The sequence below is a fragment of the Furipterus horrens genome, unplaced genomic scaffold (genome assembly GCF_987537825.1).
Source record: "Furipterus horrens unplaced genomic scaffold, mFurHor1.1.pri manual_scaffold_3, whole genome shotgun sequence".
NCBI lineage: Eukaryota > Metazoa > Chordata > Mammalia > Chiroptera > Furipteridae > Furipterus > Furipterus horrens.
This window is the reverse complement of record NW_028327173.1, coordinates 106,761,091-106,783,416: the sequence shown is the minus strand read 5'-3', so window position 1 is coordinate 106,783,416 and position 22,326 is coordinate 106,761,091. Positions and strand designations below refer to the sequence as shown.

Here is a 22,326-nt window from a genome sequence, read left to right as displayed (position 1 = left end):
CAGCTGCGGGCCCACACCACAACTCCCAGGGGAGGGGTGTGTGTGTGCACGTGTGCACACACAAGCAACATGAGACCTGGCACGAAGGAGGTCTACAATAAAAGCAGATTGAATGAATGCTCCCTCTGCAAATGGGGCTTGTTCATTCATTCAACAAACATTTATTGAATACATAATCCATTTGGTGCCAGGCTTTGGGTCAAGGGCCATTAATAATAGTAGCCAAGCTCTCCAAAGACTGAATGGCATTCACAGGTTTTCTACTCCCAGGACCCACACCCCACCAAACTCACATATGGCCCTCAGATCTCAACCCCTCCCTCATTCCCAGAGACCAGAGCACTGGTCCACCATGATCATGACTACAGCATTATGTTTGAGTACTGGATCACTGAGTTTGGGGTCAAATCCTGGTGCCATTCCTATACTGTGCCCTTAGGCAAGTTATTAATTTCTCAGAGCCTCAGTTTTCTCACTTGGAAAACAGGTATAAATATAATTGCTTATCTCATTGACATTTGCTTTGAGGAATAAATGCAATAAGACATATACTTAGGACATGCCCAGTGCATAGTACATGCTCAGTGAACACGAGCTTTTATGATTATGACTCCTGTCTGACATAGAACCTTCTGCCTCCTCCACAGCACTGGCTGTCAAAAGCCTGAGCTCACAGTAGGTGGTCAGTAAAGTAAGACTTCCTGGGAACAGGGAGATTTGATGGGACATTCTGGATGAGGAAACGCAGAAACTGGCAGAGGTTTGGAGGTGGGGAAGAGCAGTGAGACACTGTACCTGGCAGAGCAGGTGGGTCTGGAGGAAGTCCTGGGACGGCTGCGTCTGCCTCCAGGACAGGGAGCTCACTACTCTGAAGCAGTGTATTTCATGCTCAATAGTTCTGACGGTCACAGTTCTTGCATAGGTGGCCATATTCTCTCTTTCAAGTCATAAGAAAGCCACAGGGCTCTACCCTAGTCATTGAGGCCCAGACTGGGTGTGGCATAAATGCAAGGGTTACCAGTACTTTGGGGGTCTTTGAAAACCTATACCTTCTTCAATACCCACTTCCCCCTTCTTTAAGGCACCCTCTCACTCCTGCCTCGTTTGGGGCAAGCGGCCAGGTGGTGTATGTTAGCCATGGCCACATGCAGTCTCACAGAGCAGAATGGGGTGGGGTCTTCCAGGAGAGGACAATGCCTTCCCTAGGGCTCCCTCAGTTTCCTCCTGGTGAAATGGGAGCTCTCTGCAGTTGTCTTTTTCTTGACTGTTGTAAAGCTGAGATACTGTAAGTCCACAAACAATCTTGCCAATGGAGAGCAAAAATGAATCCCAAAGCCAGGTGTGCCCAGACCTGGGCAGGGCCGGCCCCCCCTCACTGTCAGGCAGGGCAGAACCCAACAGCCCATGCCTCAGGGGAGCGAGCCCCTGGCACTTATCCTCTGAGCCAGGGTCCTATCACTAATTAACATTGCTGCCCAAGAGTGTCCTGCAGCTGATGGAGGAGCTCAGACCTCTTGCTCTCAGGCCTGGGCAGGAATAGCTAGCCACAACCCCCCTACTCTGGATTTCCACCCTGGAGGCTGCACCCTAGTTGGCTCTTTAGGGCCCAAGGGGAGACCCCAACACTGCATCCTGGGCCTCCTAGGCCTTGTCTGTCTCATCTTGACAGCATCCCTGGCATCTGCTCCAGACTGGCCAGCATAGTCTATCTCCCCACCCTGGGGGCTGCATAGCATCTCTTTTGCCAGGCTCTCTTGGGCGCCAATGTGTGGAGAAGAGACCCCTCCTGACCGTCCCTGGCTAGCTGTACCTCTGCTTTCATTGAGTGTGCAGCAGGAGGCCCTGAGCAGTGACACCTTTGCACTGCCATTACCGCCACCTCCCTGCTCTGAGCAAGTGGGAGATCATTGTGCTGTGGTCCAGAAGCAGCTCCCAGTTGGTGGCAATGGCTTATTTCCCACCCCACTCAGGGCTCCCAGCTCTGGAAAACACTGGAATCTGAGTTGGGGTCCCATTGACCACAATACATGTTCAGTGCCTTGGCATTTACCAAGTGCTTTCATAGGCCCCATCTTGTCAAAGCCCTACAGCTGCTTGTGAGGTAGGTGAACACTACCAGACTCACTTCACAGATGAGGTAGATAGGCTCAGAGAGGCAAATGGACTTGCCCAAGGTCACACAGCTACTAGAGAGCAGAGCCAAGTATAACCTGGAAACTACATGCTCACGGGGGAGCAGGGGAGCATGGGCTCTGTGACCTTGGGTCTTACTTAACCTCTGTGAACCTGAGTCTTCTCATTTGAAAAATGAGGATAGCAATAGCTCGTTTTGTCAGGTTATTGTGAAGGTTAAATGAGATTATGCTATGACATGTGTTTGGCACAGCAGCAGCCTAGAGATCTGCTCAATAAACAAGAGCAACAGTTTGGGTTATTAGCTCTAGAATATTCAGATGCTGTCTATATGGACCATTCCCCAGGTGAACCTCTGGTACTGCTAGGCTCCCACCTTTTCTCTGTTGGTGTCATTCATGACCTGCCAATGTGGACTCAGGGTCCCAATGTACAGTAGTCCCTCTCTATATCACGGTTCACTTATTGCGATCTCATGGTACCACAGGATTTTAAAAAATATTATATTTAATTATTTATCGCAGATTTTTTTGCTATATCGTGAGATTTTGCGGTACTGTATACGTACGTTGTTAGTTATGTAGGTTTAAGAGTGTAGAATATGTTTAAGAACATAAGTAGTGTTTATAAAAGTGTGGAAAAGGTTAATAAGGGAGTGGGAACAGTTTATAAGTGTGTGGGAAGGGTTTATAAAGCCTTGAAATGTATATAAATACTAAAATAAATGTAAGGTTCCTACTTCGCGGATTTTCACCTATCACGGGGGGTTCTAGAACGTAATACCCGCGATAAGTGAGGGAATACTGTATAGGAGCAGGGTCATTGGGTTCCTCTTGGGGCTGCCTGCGTGCTGACAAGGTTAGGGGCCTATCTCTGGCCAATGGTGGCTGCTACCTCCTTTCTCACATGGATCTCAGCTGTGCTGAGGGCTGAGCCAGGGGCTGGCTGAGGATCTGCCTGCATGTCTGACCCCTGGCAAACAAGGCTGAGCGTGGAGCAGAAAGGTTTGGTAGCGGTACAAGTTCTCCAGACCCCTGCCCAGCCCAGCCTGGTCCTCCAGGGTCTGTGCAAGCCCAGCTTCCCAGCATGCAGACCCAGCCCATGGGAGCAGCTTGCTTCCTCCCTGTGTCCCAGGCAACCCTGAGACGGAGGGGTGGGGTAGGGTCATATATATCTGGTAAGTTCACCTTTGGGAAGGAGAGGCAAAGTCTGCCTTGGGGTAGAAAGCAGGCAATCCTTGGCCCGGCTGGGGTGTGCCGCCTCAGGCCCTCAATCCTACCACCTCCTCCACATCCCTGTGTTAGCCCTGGTCTTGGACATTGCTTCTTGAGAGCCTGCCTCCTGTGGCTGTGTCCCACCAGGACGTGGCCCAGGCCAGTAGCCAGACTGTGGAGGAGCCCCAGGTTAGACCTACCCCACCTAATTTACCTAAGTTTAGACACCCCCTTCAGGAGCCCTGCAACAAGAAGGAAAGGAGGGAGGTTCTGGACACACTTCCTGGGATCTAGGAGGCAAGTAGGCATCTCTGTGCCTGAGATGAGCTCCAAGAAAGCTTTGGGGCCTATGGAACTGCATCCTCAGCATTTTAAAATTTTATTATGACTGTGTTTGTTTAAATATATATATATATATTTATAACTCTATATACCCGCCACCCCCGTCCCCTCCCTGGCCCCTAGTTTTTCCCCTTGGCTTTCTGTCTGGTGGCTGTGTAGGGAAGCACTGTCTGCGTGCTCTTGTCTGACACCGTTTGGGTGCTGCTGTTCCTCGTGACCCTTCGGGTCTGCTCAGGGGCCAAGGTGGGGCCTGAGCAACGGCCAGTAAGTAGAGAGCGCCTCGGCTTGTTGGGGGCCAGGGAGGTCTTGAGGGGGCCCACATGGGCCTCTGTGCGAGGAGGCTCTGGCGACAGGCCCACCTCCTCCTCTGCTGCCACATCCTCATCGTCCCCCTCCTCATCATCACAGCACAAAGCATGGTAGAGCACTTTGTCGCTGAACCGCACTCTCTCCCGTGTGCCTGGGGTCCGCTGGGGCAGCTGGCCCTTAACAGGGCCGCTGCTGAAGGCTTCCTCACTGGAAGAGTCTGGGGTCTCCACCCGTGGCCCATTAGGGATGGGCGTGCCACCATTCATGAGTTGGTAGTCAAGGCCAGCCCCTGGTCTGGTCGGCTCGGGGCCATCCACGGAGTCCGAGGGGGTAGAGACATCCAGGAAGGAGCAGAACTCCCAGCTGTCTGAGAGGATGTCAGCTGTCATGAAGTCCATGTGGCCCAGGTCAAAGGGGCCACCCACACCGGCCTTGTCGCTGCTGGAGGTGCTGCTCACAGTGGCCGTGGTCCAGTCATCAGGCTCCAGTTCAAAGTCGAAGTCTGATGTTAGCTTATCTATCTGGCTCACCACCTGACCAGGGAAGGGCAGAGACGTGAGAAGGGGCCAGGCACCACCTGGCATCACTTAGGTGTGAGCATGTCCCCCCACCCACATCCTCCAGCTGATGATCCTACAGGATGACGACTAGACTAGAGGTCACAGACTTGTTTGCCCTGTGGAGGGCCCAAACTAGACCAGGGCAAAGAGAGCTTGTCCCAGCCTTCCACTCCTCAGCCTTCCAGTCCTGCAGTTCATCCATTCACACACCCCTTGCCCCCATAGCCAGCTCCGCTTCTGGGGGCAGCCCCGGTGCTCAGAACTTGATCTCCCTTTGACTGAGAGGGGGCCATTTAAAGAGGGCTACGACTCCAGCAAGTCCACTCAGTGGAGAGGTAACAGGTCTACCCACCCTTGGAGAGAAAAATAATACGGGATGACCATGAGGAAACATCCTGGACCAGACAAATGTCCCCCTAAGGTCTCCACCATCCCACCCCCATGTACCCCAGAGCCTTCTCCCTGGCCTCTGATGACTGGAGATTAATCCTAGCTTGTTGGGGAAGGAATAAAACAAGCATTATTTGGTAAGCAATTAAAAAAAAAAAAAAGCATCCATCCTGGGCCAAGAGCTGCCTGTTAAATGCATTCAGGACTGGGGTGGGGAGCAGTTCAGCTATGAGGTCACGGCAAGCTGCCCATCCCACAAAGACTGAAGCTCTGACTCCACAGAGGCAGCCCCTGGCCTAGGCAGCTGTCAGTGCATGAATCAGGGATGAAGATGGCAAAGAAGAAAGGGAGACCCAATCAGAGACATAGGGAGAGGACAGTCAAGAGGAAGAGAGAGGCTTCAGGCCAAAAACAAAATATAGCAACACATCAAAAACGAAAGAGAAACCAAGAGACCCAGAGACAAAGCCATATGAAGAGAGTCACCAAGCCCAGGGCCAGCTCCCTATACCTCTCTAGTATTCCTGTCTGGAGTCAGATCAGTGAATTAATTACCTAGTGAAGTCCCTAACCAGCAAAACTTGACTGAGGACTACTGCTGTCTAGGCATGTGCTAAGCATTTGGTGAGGAGTGCTCCAAAGTTAAAGTAGAAAGCAAAGACAAAACTGAGGGGTCAGGAAGCGTCTGGGTCAGTGGGATGTCTGCTAGGTCAGGGGGTTCCATGCAGGTGACCTGGCCAATTTCCCACTTAGGTCTCAGTTTCTCAATCTGTATATGGGGAGTGGGCTGAACTGACTCATCTCCAAGGTTCTTATAATCTCTGAGATTCTAGGAGCGACTGGAGAAGCTGTTTTGGAGTGTCAAGGCCTAGGGATGCCCACTTCCCACGGTCCCAGTTCAAGAGTGGCTGGAATACTTGTCTGAGGCTTGCAGAAAAGCTGGAGGAGTCAAGACACCTGGGTTCCAGACTCAGACACTGTTAGTGTGTCTTTGGGTAAGTCACATAGCTTCTCTGGACCTCAACTTCCTTCACCACCAAATAGCCCTGATAACCCTAGCCCTGCCAACCTCACCACAGCCTCATGAGGAACAATAATAAGTACAGTGAAAGGCTTCTGTGGGGCATTGGTGGTAAAAGTGACATCATCTCCCATCTCTGAGCACCTACTGTGTGTCAGACTTTCCACCCATGAGATCATCATCTCCTGAGATCATAGGTAATGGGCCTGAGGCACCAGTCACTGGGGAGGCTGAGATTCCTGCCTTCACCATGCCCTACAAGACTGCACACTGCTCTGAGTGCTCCTGTGATTTCTGGGTTTGGGCAGGCAGTGGGCATAGGCCCCCCACCCTCCAGTCAGGCCATCCCTTCTTAAGTCTCCTACTCCAATGACTTCCCCTACCACAGAGATTACATGACCCAGAAGCCTTTGCTCATCCCAAGCCCCACCTGAGGGCTGGTGGGGACCCTGGCCTAGAGTAGGCGCTCTCAAACTGGAGTGTGCATCAGCCCACTCCCCAGAGTTTCTGATTCAGCAAGTTCTGGGTAAGGTTCGAGAAGGTGCAGGTCTTACAGGCTTCCCTGTGTTACTGCTGTCAGTCTGAGGACAAACCGAGAATCAGTGGCCTAGGGGCCTGGGATTAAGCTGAAGAAGAAACAGCACCTCAGGGCATTGCTGGCCTCAGGAGTGGACTTGCACCTCTGGGCAGCCACGCCCTCCAGTTAGACTCCCCTGACCAAGCCAGCCGCTGAGGGTCTGCTGCTGTCTAAAAGGAGGTAACACTAGTAGGAACCTGGAGTGAATTACTTGGCTGTGATGGGTGGCACAGAGTTGGCTGAGGCCAGGCTAGGCCTACAGGCTGGGTTCCTAACACCCTGTGAGGAAGATCCAGAGTGCAGTGGGCAAGGTCTCTGAAGCCTTCAAGCCTGAACACACTTCCCTGATCCACGAGGCCCTTGCCAGCCATCTTCTCCCCTTCTCCCTTAGAGCACCTTCTCTGGTTCCACCCTGGGGGTATGGAGGGAGGGGAAAGAGGGAGGCCTAGATTCGAGTCCCAGTTCTGGCTTTCCCCTCTCCAGTCTCATTTTCCTCCCCGCTCAAGTGGGATGAGGCTCTTCTCCCTGCCCAGGTGATGGGGATTTAATAGATATACAAATGTGCATTAAACTGCACAGTCAACACGCCCAAGCACCTGAGAACCTGGGCTATGGTGCCACACCTGGGGCTCAACTCTGGCCCGCAGCTTACCAGCTTCATGACCTTAGCCAAGTTACTCATTGTCTCTGTATGTAACTTTCTTCAGCAAAGGACCATTCTAGTAGCACCCACTTGCTAGGCTGTCATGAGGATTTAATGACTTAATGCACAGAAAGCATGTAGAAAAATATCCACCATACACCATTGGGCACTAACACATGACCAGGCCCAAGAACTGATGGGAGTCAGTTTTTCACCAAAGCAGTAACACTCTGATGGAGACATTTCCAGTGCCTGGGGCAGAATAATGGGACACTTTGGGCTTTTCAAAGCCCAGGACATGGGTGGCACCTATGTTCCCTAAAGTAGGGCTGTTTTCAGATGGGACAGAGGCAGAAGACGTTCTAAAAGCTGAATGTTTGAGGCCCACAGGTAAATCTGGCCCCATTCATCAGGTGGGATAGGTCAAACTCACTTGATAAAAGACATAAGTGAGGACCAGAAAGGGAAGTGAGGTGCCAGGGGTGCTGTAGGCAGGGCCTGGTCAGTCCGTAGCCCTAGTACCAGAGGGAGGGCCAGGGTGGGCGGCCCCGTGCTGCCTGCCTCTCAGCTTTAGATGTTTTGGAATCTTTGATTCCTCTCTGAGATTTAATAATCATTTTGCCTACATGTAATTTGAAATTGTCTTGGAGTGCAGGGAAACTAATTATATACACAGAAAAAAAAAAAAAAAAAAAGAGGGGGAGAGGAAGAATGGAGAAATAAAACCATAGAATCCTAAAACTTCAGAGCCAGAAGGAACTGGAGACACTGTTGAGCCCATCCTTCTTACTGTGCTTGCTGATATAGAAACTGAGGCCCAGAGACTGGAAGGAGCTGAGCTGACACCAGAAGTCAGGAGTCCTGACTCTTGGGCCTGGTCCCTTAAGAACATGAATTGCCTGAACTCGAGGGGGCAAGAGGGAACACGAGAGAGGAGGGGCAGGGCTGAGGGCTGACACAGCATCCTCTGGGGGGGTCCCAGGCCTGACCCAAGCGTATCTCCAAACTCTGTCCTGATCACAGTCTCAGCTCCCCTCACCTGAACAACTATGTCCAAACTCATCAAGTCTCGAGTCTCCCTGCGGGCAGCAGCTTCCTGTCCAGCTCCTGCTTCATGCTACAGCCAGGGAACTTCCTAATCAGCCTGCAGGGCCACAGCATCCCTCTGCTTCCAGCACTTCCATGCTCCCCAAACTCTTGAGCCTCCAAACATCACCCCACACCAAATCTGGCAGAGGGACCTTGGCTCTCCACCCTCCCAGGCCTGCCTCCTCGCCACACTTACACACATCCCCTCTGAATTTACTGCTGCCTCTGTGCCTCACGCAAATGTCTCACTTCTTTCCTACTCACTGCATCTCAATTCCACAAGGAAGTCTTCCTTGATCCCCAGGTGAGGACAGGTTTCCCATGAAAACTCTCAAAGCACCCTGTACCTTTCTTTAAGGTAGTATCCAGTATCTATCACTGCTACAATGTTATGAGCATACAGGTTATAATGCGGTTGCTGTCTTCTCCCCACAAGGAGTGGGCCAGAAAATGTCTTGCCTACCATTGCACCCCAGTTTGGAGTGGGGATGGGTACACTCTTTACAATTACAGCTGTTGAGTGAATGGATGAGTTGAGACAGCTTAATAAAAACTGCTGGGGGGTTCTTTTCTGAGAACATGTCCTGGATACCCCAATATTGCCTGTCCCAGCCCTCCCTCCAGCCCTTGCTGAGCTGGCTTTCCAAGAAAAGCATGGCTGTGCTCCATAAAACCCTGGAGCCAGGACCAAGGCTTAGGGAGTCCCACAGCCTCTATCTCCTCCTGTCTTACCCCGCCCGCCTCTGGCCCCCACACTTCTCTTGACAAGTTGCAACCTCCTTTTCGCCCTCATGGCTCTCTGGGCAGCTGGTTAAATAACTGGGGATTCTGCATTATTTATGCCCACTGATTATTTTTTAATTCTCTGATTACGTTATTTATTGTCTTCCTGGGGGCTGTGGTGTTGGGGAGGGGGGAGTGAGTTGACCGTGATTCATAACTCTCATCCTGCAATTTGGCCTAATTGGCCATGGAGTTTCATGAATCTGTCCAGAGGAGGAGAACACAAAGGGAAAAGGGAGGCAAGGGGGTAAAAAAAGAAAGAAAAAAATCTGTACAATTCTTGCTGAGCTGCAGGTGATGGAGCTGACCCACTTAGGCACAGCTCCGTGGTCCCCAGCCTCTCCTGCTACAGCTGCTTTCTGGCTGGGTCACATTAACCTCATGCTGTAGGGCCCATGGCTTTCCTGGCCACCTCATACACAGCACCTTGCCAATGGGATGTCACAATTGCCATCAGCCTGATCCCCAAGAAAATCAGGTGGAGAGCTTCTCTCTCATCTCAGGCTGCAAAAGGGTTTTGTCCACTCCTCCATTCTCCTGAGGTGTGCATGCAAAGGTGGGCAACTGTACCCTTAAGTTACATCCTACCCAACAGTCAGTGATGATGGTCAACACAGGAACATTTTGAGCCCCATGCTGAGTAACATCTTCGGGATGGGGGAACCAAGGAGGAGAAGGCCAAGTACCTACTCAAGGTAAGCTCAACATCTGGGCTTTTTCCCTTGTTCTTGGGGGTTCCCAATTGGTAGGGAACAGGGAGAGCAGTGGGGAGGCAGATTCCCACCCAGAAACACAACAAGGAGGTTCTTGGAGAGCGTGTGGGATGCTCACCAAGGACAAAATCCAAATTCCGTACTGTGGCCGGCATGCTCTGTGTGCCCTTGCCTCCCGCTCTCCACCTCCCGGTTCACTCCATTCTGATTGCACCAGCTTCCTTGCTGATCCTGCCCATGCCCAGCACACTTCCTTCTCAGGGCCTTTGCACTGGCTGCTCCCACTGCTCGGAGACTCATCCCCATAAATCCATTTCACTCATACCTTCACTTCCTTTGGGTCTCTGTTCCAAAGCCATCTTATCGGAGACCTGCTTCCCACCCCCCTCATTATCCTGCCAGAAGAGGGTGGAATTGCCTGCCACAGGGCCCTGATCATGGCTAAGAAGCCAATGAGACTCCAGAAGAACAAGGCCTGACATGGAACCGAGGAGCAGGCCAGTGTTAGAATATTTCATCAATAATATCTAACATATACAGAGCTAGTTTTGCACCCATCACTGTGCTAAGGACATTATTTACAATATCACATTTAATTATCACAATCACCCTAGGGATGGTGGCAGAGGGAGGCAGAAAATTGTGTATACTCATTTTAGAGATACAAAACAGAAGCACAGAGAGGTAAAGTAACTTTCCTAAATTCACACAGCTAAGAAGGGGTTGGAACTTGGATTTGAACCAGAGACATCTGGCTGGGGAGCCCATGCTCTTAGCCCCTAGGCTGTGCTGCTTCTCTAAATTAAGAGCCACAGAATTCTGAGCTTAAAGAGCCTGCTGGGACTGGCCTGGCACCCTGGAGTACTGGGGAACCTAGGAGAGATGAGGGCTAATTAATAATTGACCGTCACACCCCTCTGCAGCACAATTTTTGCTTTCAAGACACTTTTACATTCCTCGCCTCACCTAGTCCTTAAAACTATTTTCCCCACCCATGGGACAGAACTTGCCCCCTATCTCCCTGGGGAGCCAGAGGTGGAGCTGAAGCAGGGGTTTGGGAGAATAGGGGAGATATGGGAGAAGGGACTCCAAATCCTTTAGAGTGTGAGTAGGTGTTGGCCCCCACCTACTGCATGTCAAGCCCCCAATAAATCCTTATAAGATCACTCTGAGGTGTGAATTACCATCATCCCCATTTCAGAGATAAGCAGATAGAGGCTTGGGGGCTCGGGAGCAGTGCCTTAGTGCTCCCCATCTTTCTATGAACTTCAGGTTGCATGCTCAAGAGGATGAGGAGGCTCTGTCATGATCTGTGGTATCCGGGGAAGGGAGCAGCAGATGGAGAAGGAGGATGGCAGAGGGGATAAAGCTAAGCCTTTCTTCTCTGCTAGCCTTGCTCCTTTGTCAAGCACCCTGTGCTGCTCCCAGGCAGTCTTGTCTGTGAATCTTGGCTTCACATCTAAGTGCTTTGTCCTCCTGAGACCAGAACCCAGCTGGTGAACTCTGAGCTGGTGCTGCCTGGAGAGTGAGGTGTGATAACGGAACCCTCTCAGCCTTGGGCCTACCCTAGCCCCTCATTGAAACAAAACAACTGAGAAGAGGAGCCAGGCAGATCCAGCTTTGGAGGACCAAGAGCCAAGATCACAGGTCCCAATTATGTGGGGGAGGGGGGGCTGCAACCTTTATCCCAAACCAGGGCCTGGCACACCTAAGTGGTAACCCCATTCCTGACAAATCCCATCCCCCAGGAATGGCATCTCCTCTTCTGCCTGGGCCTCCCCAACACTCCCCTCTGCCCATCACCCCATGTCCAGACCCTGCCTGGGAGATGGGGGAGCTCTGAGGCCTGCCCCCCTCCCAGCTGGGTGCCATTGGCAGCAGGCAGGTGGTGGCATACGGGGTAGATTCTGGTTGCCATAGCAATGCACCAAAGTCTTGGGTGAAGGCACAGACCTAGAGGGGGGTATGGGGGAGGGGACTCATCTTTCTCTGTTCTGGCTCAGGCATCTGGGCTGCACAGCCCCAAAACCTGAAGCTCTGCTGTTCAAGACATGGGAATGGGTGAGTGTGTGTGCTGAAAAGGGAGAGAGGGGACATCTCAAAGATCTTCAGATAAATCCCAGTGCTTCTGATCTTCCTGCCCCACCCCCTAAAGGACACCTTCTCACAGCATGAGCATAAGGTATCATCTATAGGAAGTCCCTAAAAAAAATGGAAAGAGGCTGCCATTTAGCCGACCTGCTGAAGCCCCAGAGTAGGCATCAGAACCTGTGTTCTACTGAGTGCCACTGGTAGGCTCTGTGACCTTCGACAAGTCCCTATCCCTCTCTGGGCCTCAGTTTCTTCAACAGTAAATGGACAGGGCTAGTCTGCATGACCTGTGAGATGTCTTCAAGCTCTGCATGGCTCTGCTGGGGGTGGGGTGGGGTGGGGGAGCAAGTCCCTGCAAGATGCTCAGTTGGTCAGTTGGGAATAGGCTCTGTGCTATATCAAAGCTGACTCAATCAAAGCTTAGAGTCAATCCTCGTTCTTTCTGGGTGGGCCTGCTGGAGCATAGGCCCCATGTCCCTGCTCAAGGCTGAGACTCTGGACAGTTCCCATGACTCTGATGGAACCACAGAACATCTGAAATAGATGGGGGTAGGGGAGGGTTGAGGAGAGGATGATAGTCCTTTAGACCAATGAGGTTGGGGGAGGAGGGGTTGTTCAGGGGGCATTAACCACCAAATTGTATCCCCCAGAGATATTCAGCCAGACCCTGGCCAGCCTAGTTCATGGGCAGAAACACTACCACCTCTCTACCTATAGCAACAGCCAGTCCTGTCCCCTGAGTAAGGACTTCCTGGCAGGCTCCATGATGCTGACTGAGTAGAGGGGCTGTCCTGCCCAATCGCAGTTCCCATCCTGCATCTCCACTCTGGACAAAACTCCCTTCAAACAAGCCCTGCTCCTTGGCTCTTGGGCCAGGCTAGAGGCCACTTTGCCAGTCTGAAGTTGGTACCCACCATCACCCCCTCTCCTCAATCTTCCTAGCCACCATCCTCCCAGCTCCGGCTGGATGAGCCAAAGCTCATAACTCCAGTGCAATCACTCTCCCTACCATCTCCACAGGGGCCCTAGTTACAAGGAGTTGAAATTTGCCTAAAGCCCACCTGGCTGATGTAATGGCACCCAATGGGCAAATTCAAGCCAGTGGCTCAGAATACTGGTCATGCATTTTGGGCTCCAACACAGCCCAGGGGGCAGGCCTGAGGACACGTGTACCTCATTACCCCAGCAATGTGGGAAGCAGTAATTAAACCTGGCTCCACTTAGGGAGACAGAGAGGGACACACATCCTAAGGTCTCTAGGTGCCTTTTCAGCCTTGGCAAAAAGCAATCAGAACTGTGGGATAGGGATACATCCCTTTAGAGGAAATTCCTGCCCCTGCCAATGTGCACAGAAACTCTGATACCCATTAGCAGCCCCCTAGACTCATTCTCACATCAGGGCAGGGAGGGCCCAGCTGGCTGTAATTTTTCCAGAACCATGGATTCTGAGTATGTGTAATATTTGGGGAATGCTCTGAGCGGGTCCCCAAGCAGTGGGGACAGCCTCATTAGAGTATCCTTTCCCTGGGCCTCTTGTGACCAGCTCAGAGCCTGAGAGGCAGACGGTGGGGCCAAAGATCAGCTTGGGCTACAGAAGAACGTATCCCTCGAAGAGGTTATGGTGGGACAGAGTCCTTATTGGCCACCTTAGCAGCCCTGAGTGCTAACCACAGAGCCTTGGCCCCATGACATCCTGCCCAAGCAGTCTCAGCAACACTGAGACTCCTCCAGCCCTGAGCTCTTGTGAGATTTTTAGCAGAGCAGATTTGGGGAAAGGAGAACACAGAGAAGGTACTCAGAATGGCACACGTGCACACAGCTTTGCACACACACACACACACACACACACACACAGAAACACACATGTGAGAATATGTTTTTGTGCCAGGCCCAGGAAAACTGGTCTAGGGTCCATCTGACCCCTCACTCACCTCCCTGAGCTCCTTGGCCACCTCCTTGAGCTCCCGCAGGATGCCCTCAAGCTGCCCAATGACCATCTTCATACGCTGTCGAATCCGCTCCCGCTCGCCACCACTGCTGGGGTCATCACTGGGCTGCCCGAGGTCCGGGGTGCCCCGAATGTTCATTCTTCACCACGTGGCCGCAGGCCTGCCCATACTCCCCCCAGCCAGGCACACACTGCGTCTGCCTCCACAGAGCCCCCCTCAGCCAGGCAGAGCTCCACATCTTAACGGCCCCCCAGCCCACCCTGGCCCTGGGTGGTTCTCACCCAGCCCCTGACCCCTGCCACCCACCTTCCCTGCCTCAGGATGGGGAATGGGACACCCAGAGGGAGACAGGTTCTGACACAGGGGGTCAAGGTGAGGACATAGGAGGGGCGGGGGAGGGGCTTTGGATCTCAGGCGTGGCTTCCAGGACTCAGTGTGCCTATAGGTGTGCTGGGCTGGTGTCCAGCTAAGCCTGGACACAGAGGCAGGGGGTGACTCTGCAGGGACTAAGGGTAAGAGATGCCCTTGGGATGGGGGAAGGTGGAGGTAATCCCCTCACAACTCTTGGGTAGTGGCAAAGGTAGAGATCCCTGGATGCAATTGACACCTGCAGAAGGATGGTGGCTGGGGTCTTCCAGATGTGGAGGGGCTCCAGATATGGGCAGCTCTGTGCAGGGAGCTGGATTGGAGGAGGGCAGCCCCCTGCAGAGAGAGCAAGCCTGGCATCAGCCCTCCCAGGCTGCAGCACCAGCCGGCAATGCTGCTGCCTCCCTCCTCTCCCCAGCCTGCTCCCTTCCTCACTGGGGATTTATTAATTTTTTTTCTTTGTAGGGAGAGGTGGTGGAGGCAGATGGTCTACAGCACAGCTCCTCTTTGAGAAGGAAAAAAGGGAGCCCCTGCTTTAGACGCAGAAGTCCTCAGCCTGCGACGGGGCACCGGGCCCCAGGTTTCCCGTTTTAAACACTCCTCCCCAGCCAGGCCATGCCCCGCAGGTTCACCAGGGGGTCTCTCCAGTCTTCTGTCCTCCCTCGTCGTGCCCCCAAGGTGTCCTCGTTACCAGCAGACCTTCCCTTTTCCCAGCCCCGCCTTCCCTCAGAGCCCCGCTCCGCTCCCGCTCCCGGACTCACCGAGGGTGAGGGTACCGGCCCGCCTTCCGATCAGCGTCGGGGGCCAAGCCCCAAGATGAGGTTGGGGGGCCCCCAGGCTCCCTAGGGCGGGCTTCTCTCTCTGGACCCTTTGGCCCCCGGCCTCAGGGAGGTCCTCAGAGCCACCCGGGGAGACATCCGGGCGGTGGGAGGGGGCGGGGCCTCCGCGCTCCCAGAGAGGGGGCCGGAAAAATCTCCCCCAACCCCCGCTGGACTGCGGGTAGGGAAGGAGCCAGGGTCTGGCGGGCCCAGGGCTCTCAGGCCACAAGTGACCCAGTCGCAGGGCGTCTGAGGCGACGCCGAGGCGGTCCCAGTGCGTGAGCCAAAGTCGGAGGGATCCCCTCAGCCCGCGCCCGGCATTCCCCGGGCTCGGCGCCGTCCGGGCTTCGCTCGGTCCAGTCCAGAACGGCCGGAGCCGGGGCCCGCGGGGTCTGCCGTGCCCGGAATGAGCCGGCGCCACTGGGCGCCCAGGGCGCACTCAGCCCGGACCCAGGATGTCCTCGCTTCCGCACCTGAGGTGTCCCGAGCGGCGGCGAGGGTCCGCGCAGCCCAGCCCGGCGCTCAGCCTGCGGCTAGAGCGCTGCCGCTGCTCAGTCCACAGTCGGAAAGGTCCGCAAACCTCTGGGCCCCGGGGGAGGGGCGGTGTCGGCCGCGGGACTGGTCCCCGCCGGCCCAGACAGGAGCGCCAGAGGCCGGGGGCCGGCCGCGCTGGGTTCGGCGGCCCGGGCGCAGGCGGGAGTGGCGCGGGGCGGAGGTGAGGAGGCGACAGGAGCAAGAGGAGGAGGCGCGGCGAGGTAAGGGGTGGAAGGGGAGGGCACGCGGCGGCCGGGCCCGGCAGGGAGCACGGGGCTCGCAGCCTGGACCTCGCGGCCGCCACCTCGCGCCAGCTCCCTCCTGGCTGGCCGCCTCCCCAGCCCCAGGCGCCGGGATGCTGCCGGCCAGGCACACAGGCGCCAGCTCGGGCTGGGCCTCCCTCCGAGGCCTCGCCCTGACCTGCCCCGCCGGGCTCCGCAGGCTTGGGCCCGCTCCTCGAGCACCGCGCCGCCCACGCCCGGGCGCCCCCGGCCCTCCTCGAGACCCCCGCCGGACTGGCCGCCCGGGCGGGCGCTGCTGCCTCCAAGACCGCCCGGCTCCGCGGCGGCTCCGGGTGCTCCGCGCTGGTAGGGAAGGGCCGGCCCCGCGCGCCGGGAGGGAGCTTTTAAAGCGACACACACGCCTCCCGGTGCCGAGCGCGACCGCCGAGTGGGGTTCTCGCCACCCCGGTGATGGGGAGATGTCCTGCGCTGGAGGGGCTGGAGACGCTCTAGCCCGGCCGGACTCCGCCGACCTCAGGGCACGGAGAAACAGCAGGCTGCGGACTTAATTCCTTTCCACCTTTACAGATACTCCATTGCCCTTTCCCCTACTGTGGTGCACCCCACACTTCCCTTTTGGTTAAGTTTCCTGCACCCAGACCCTTTCCTTCACCTTGTCACACCACAGACTATCCCAGACATTGCCTTCAATCAGATTAATTCAGGAAACAAAATATACACAACCTTTACTGAGCATCTACAGTGTGCCAAGCTCTCGGGCAGGAGCAGCTGGGAACTGGAGGCTTCTCCGATGACAGGTGTGTGTTAGATATAGGTCACTTCGTTCAGTTATGCAGCCACGTACTCAACATTTATTCTGCACTTCTGTGTACCAGACCCCATGCTAGACCCTACGGTACAGGAAGCAAAAAGGAGCATTTCAAGGAAGCTCACAGCTCATGGGGGCTGGGGGAGGGGGTGGCACTCCTTAGTAAACTGAAGGGTGATAAATACAGGACAAAGGCAAGTTCTAGAAGCAATGGTGAGAGAAGGGGAGGGCAGAGAGCAACCCAGACCAGGGTTGGCAGCCTCTCCTTGGAGGCAACCCTGAGCTGTATGGCAAAGCGACATAGAAGTTACCCAGGTGACAGTGTGCGGGAGGTGGGGCTGAGCACTCAGGCAGTGAGGAGGGGAGATAGCAGGGCTCAGATGCAGAATTGAAGGGAGGGTGAGTTTAAGCCAACTGTGGCCTCTTAGAGATACCATTTTTACAGTTCTGTGGAAAGTAGATTAGAGGAAAACCAGATCCTGGAGAGACTCAGAGGCCATGGTTAGGAGCGTGATTTTATTCTGGAGCAGAGAGGAGCCTGGTCCTGTGTGTCCTCCCAGAAGAACCCTCTGGGGCATTGTGGCTGTTGGATCCTCCACAGGGAGATGAGTTAGGAGGCTGTTACTTGAATGGAGCTGAGAGAGAAGCAGGGGCTGGGGTGGCAGCAGGGATGGACTGGAGGGGATGCTTTGATAAATGATCTAAGAGAACATGGCAGGACTCGGTTGAACTTTAAGAGAGAGGAAGAGTCCAGGAGGCTCCTGAATTACAGTGTGGCAGCCTGAGAGATGGTTGCACCACCAACTGAGTTAAGAGAACAGAGGGAAAGAACAGGTCTGGGGTGAGGAAGAGGAGTCCAGTTTGAAACAGGTGGAGATATCCTGAATACAGGTGAGTATATGGGTCTATACCTGGGCCTAAGTGTTTTTGTTTTTGTTTTGTTTTGTTTTTGACTTGTTTTATTTTTAAATCATCATTAGAGGGGATGAGATTGAACAAAAAGACTGTGTAGACTAGTAACAGAAGTAGCAGGTCCAGGCCAGAGCCTTGGGAGAGTCCCTGAGTGAGATGGACAGGAGTGCTCAGGAAGGTAGGAGAAGAACCAGCAAAGTTCAGGCCCAGGAGGAAAGGGTTTGTTGGAAGCATATGCTCAACAGTGATAAAGGCTGCAGTGAGCAGCAGTGAGAGAATGAATGGGAAGTGTCCATAGGAAGTCACTGGTGATGTGGCAGGGACAGGTTTGCAGGGAGGAGGGGAAGGAAGGTAGCAGGACCTAAATCATTGGACATTGAGGGCTGAGTGGTTAATGAGGAACAGGAGTTAGTGAGCATAGGAGACACTGCCAGAAGTTCAAACAATAGGGTTGTAGAGATCATAAACTAGAGGTGGATGAGGGTTCAAGAGAGATGGGGCTTAGATGAGGATTTGAGGCTGGCCCTTGGAGAACTTGAACCTCAGGGACAGACATTGTTGTGCTTCCATTACCACCATCCAACTCCAGGGCTCTTCATCATGAAAAGCTGTAACTCTGTCCCCATTAAACAATAACTGCCCATTCTCCCTCCCCACCCCTGGTTCCTGGCAACTACCGTTTCACTTTCTGTATCTATGGATGCAACTACTCTAGGTACCTCATAAAGTAAAATTATATAGTCCCACTAACTACTTCTGCTGAAGCTGTGAGGCTAAGGGATGGCCAAGATCAAATGGGCTGAGCTTGAGGACAAAAATGAGTTTCTAGTCTCAGGTCCATGGAACCATCTGCCCATGTCTAAAATGAGGGAGGTGTGTTTGAACTGGGTGTGTTTGGAGGCAATGAACTCAGTTTGAGAGAATGGGATGTGACTGCTTAATACCTTATTGATCTTGGACCTCATTAATAAAAGTAAGATTTCTTTTTTAAAAAGGAGGTGGCATTTCTTTTGTCATCTGTGTGGATCAAACTACACCTAAGACCTCAACTCACTAGGTGTGTCCATAGGAGGCAGCCAGATGGAGGAGAGGAGAGACTGGTGTATACCTCCTGTGAAGAAGGGTTGGGTGGTCAGGGCAGGCTGGAGAAGAGGAATCTCAGGAAGGGTCTCTGCTTGTAAATCTCCAAGAAGTTGCCACAGATGAGAGGGAATAAATAGGTTCTGGGTGGTTCTCAGGCTTGCCTTCCTTAGTGTTTGGAAATGGACCATTCTCTTTTCCCCTCACCCTCCCAGCCTTCCTGCCCAGATGGCCCAGTCTTCAGAGCTCTGCTTGGATTCACTACCCTTGCCCCCCATTCCCCACACCTTCCCCTGGTCCTTTAGTCAACAGGAAGAAACAGAAGCATTCTTTTGGCCCCTTAAGTAAATGTTTTCCAGGGTGTTCATTTAATATGCTAGCTCTGTGACCCTGGGCAAGTCACTTAACCTCTCCAAGCAGGGATAAGGCGCCCATAACATTTTTTTTTTTTTCATGTATTGGCTATCTTGCCAAAAAAGAAATGTTGTTTTCTGCTGCCTCTTTGATTCAGAAAAATAGGGATGATAAGAGTACCTACTTTCTAGGATCATTGTGAACATGGAATAAGAAAATGGAAGTCCTTGGCCCAAAGCCTCACACCTGGTAGGTGCTTCATAGATGGTAGCTGCTCTCAGTTCTCATCAACAGCTTCCTGACTGTAAGCCTTATTTCCTTGTGAGGCTGTGAACTCCAGGATGGTATCTGTGTTGTGTTTGCCCTTTCACATGGACCAGGGGTGTGGGGTATCATAGTAGTGGCTTTTACTTTGGTCTGTTTTCTTTGTCCCATTTCTGGCATCCCTTCCCTTTAGGCACTTCCTCCCTATTGCCACACAGACCTGATGTGTTGTTTATTAAAAGTCCCATTACTTCCACTCATGCTGACTCCATTGCCAGCATGTAGATGTGTGACCCAGACTGTACCAATCATAGAAACTCATTCTCCAGCACCAGTGATTGGCTCAAGGCGTGGGTACATTACCCAAGCAGGTCCAATCAGAAGCTTTCCCTGGGATTGATATGTGGATTCTGGGAGGAGGAAGCCTCCTTCCTACTGAGCACACAGTTGGATGTTATGGGCCTGAGGCTTTGAGGCTTCAAACAAGGCATTCTTCCCACCAAATGTCGGGGCCAAGCAAAGCAACAGATGGAAGAGGAATTTAGAGCACATGATGGCAGCACTGAGTCCTGATTTTGGCTCTCATGCCTTGATTCCTGCCATTCTTTCAGTCCTGGGAGCTGCAACAACATCCTACCCATCTATAAGAGCCAATAAATTCCTCATTACTCCAGTTGGTTTGGTGAGCCTGACATATATACTCGGAATACTAAATGAACAGATGATCTACTAAGTGATTGAACTTCCACATGGGGGGTGGGAGCTGCTGCCCAATTTGCTATTTCCAGAGAAGACCTCTCCATAGCTTCAGACTGTATTGCTACCTGCCTACTGGATGTTTCCACGATGATGTCCTGCAGACATCTCAAGCTCAATGTGCCCCAATCAGAGCCCATTATCATTCCACTCCACAAACGTATTACCTTTTGTTCTTCCCTGTTTCCAAGGATGGCATCACCCTTCACCCCCAACACAAGCCAGAAACTTGAGATTGCCCTAAACTCCCCTCTTCTATATCTGATTAGTCACCAAGTCCTGTTGATTGTCCCCTCTAGACATCGTGTAGACAGGTTTCTTCTCTTTACTGATGACCAGGCCCTTTCTTACGCCCCTTAGCTCCTGTATTAGCTGATGGCCAATTAATACATCTGTCAACCTTCAGACTTACCCTGCAGATTCCACTGTTGTTGGAATTGGCTTTCTGACCTACCTGTTTGTGACCCACTGTGGATCCCAGTCCCTACAAGGCAAGCCCAGTCTCCTTAGTTTGGCATTCGTGCTCTTTCAGAAGCTTGTCCTTGTCCATCTGTCCAACCTCCTCTCTGTTACATCTTGCTCCCTATGCTTCTACCGCACTGAGCTCCATGCACCTGCTCCCTACTAGCCTCCTTACACTTGCTCTCCTCTTTTCCTGGTATGCTCCCCTTCTCACCCTTCTCCTCGAGGCCAACCATGAGAACCTCCTGATATCTTGTCCCAGTGTGTAAGGTCCTTCTTCTGCACCACCAGAGCCCTCATCTGCTGCAAGTACGGCACTTGCCACATTACAGTGCCATTATGACTGACCCTTTCCCACTAGACCGTGAGCTACTGGAGAGCAGACACCTCCATCCCCTTGATGTCCAGCAGAGTCTGCTGTAGTCCTTCTCAAGGTACAGTTTCTATATATTGAATCTCTAACATAGTTATTTGTTCACATCTTTATTAAATGAAGTATTTTAAAAGTCACCCAACATGGGAAAAGTTGGAGGGAAGGGGCAGAGCTCAGAGCTCAGGGGTGCCCCCCAAGACACAGCCTGACACCTCACACCCCTCCTCTGAACCTCTTAACACTCAGAACCTGCTGTCCTCATGAAAGACCTGTATACAAAGCCCTGCTGTGTGACATCACCAATCACATACCCTCTTTGTGCCTCTCTTCTGAAAATGGGATATAGGGATATTCCAGGAAGATGATATTTTGCAGCGCACATTCACACAAAGGATCCTCAATTAGTCTCCCTACAGCCTGGGAGAGCTGTGTTGTCGTCATCCCCTCTGCCTTCTGGGGAATCTTATGTTGTCCATGATCCTGCCCTCCCCATCTCCCTGCTCCTTCCCCTCAGCATCTAAACCCGCTCTCTAAACTCTTTCATCTTAAAAGTAAAAATCCAGCTGCCCTCTGTGAGTACTGTCTCATTTTCCTTCCCACTGCCAGCCTTACTCCAAGTGCTGTGCCTATTCCCTGCCTCTCCTTCCCCAGCTCTACTCACTCCTGCTTGTTTTGTGCTGAGTCTGCTTCCGCTACTCCCCTAACAAAATGTTAAGTTCACTGCTGACCTCCAATATGCTCAACCCATAAGTCCTGATCTGACTTGTCTTCCCACTGTATTTGGTACAATCAACCACCTCTCTTCCCTCAGCTTCAGGGATGCCAAGCCTTCCTGGGTTTCTGCTGGCTGTATTTTCGCCGCTGGCTCTCAGCCTCCTCTCCTTGCTTTCCACCCTGCCCATCTTTGAACGCTGGAGCTGCTCAAGGCTCAGTTCTATGTCCTCTTCATTCTCACCCTCCCCTTCCCCTCCATCATTTTCTCCTCTCTTATAGTTGCTGTTACCCCTATATGGCCCTTCATCCTAAATATGTATCTTCCAGCCCAGATTCTCTCAGTTCTAGACTCTTGGATCCTCCTGCCTGCTGGGCAGCTCAAATTCAAAACTAAACTTGGGGTATTTCCTAAACATTTCTTCACCTTCTCTCCCTTATCTCAGCAGCCCTTACAGAAGAAATTCTGGGAATTGTCTTTTTTACTTTCTCCTCACCCCCCAACATCGAATCCACTTGTCTTCTCATTCTGCCTCTGAATATGTGTCCCATCTCAGTTCTGCTGCCACCCCTTTGAATGATACACCGTCATCTCTCCACCAGGCAATGAAATCCAGCATCTACCACACGCTCTCTGGTCCTCTCTAAGGTATTCGCTCCACAACAGCCACAAGGATCTCAAAAAACTTTGACTTGAACATATCATTCCCCTGCTCAAAACCCTTCATGTGTTCCACATTTTCCTAAAGTCTCAAATTATCATCATGTCCCCAGTCCATGGGTGGTCTGGCCCCTTTAACTCTGTCAGCTCCCCCTTCTCTTTACCTTCTGT

At 52.8% G+C, this 22,326-nt stretch overlaps 1 protein-coding gene across 1 annotated transcript; it reads right to left on the bottom strand.

Moving 5' to 3' along the window:
• Positions 1 to 3,728: 3,728 nt before the first annotated feature.
• On the bottom strand, positions 3,729 to 16,111 carry INSYN1 (inhibitory synaptic factor 1). Its single transcript, XM_090270029.1, has 3 exons — positions 14,942 to 16,111; positions 13,797 to 14,516; positions 3,729 to 4,531 (listed from the first exon to the last, which is right to left on the bottom strand). Exons 2-3 carry the CDS (start codon positions 13,950 to 13,952, stop codon positions 3,809 to 3,811), a joined length of 879 nt encoding a protein of 292 aa, XP_090126155.1. The 5' UTR covers positions 13,953 to 14,516; positions 14,942 to 16,111; the 3' UTR covers positions 3,729 to 3,808.
• Between the last annotated feature and the right edge of the window lie 6,215 nt (positions 16,112 to 22,326).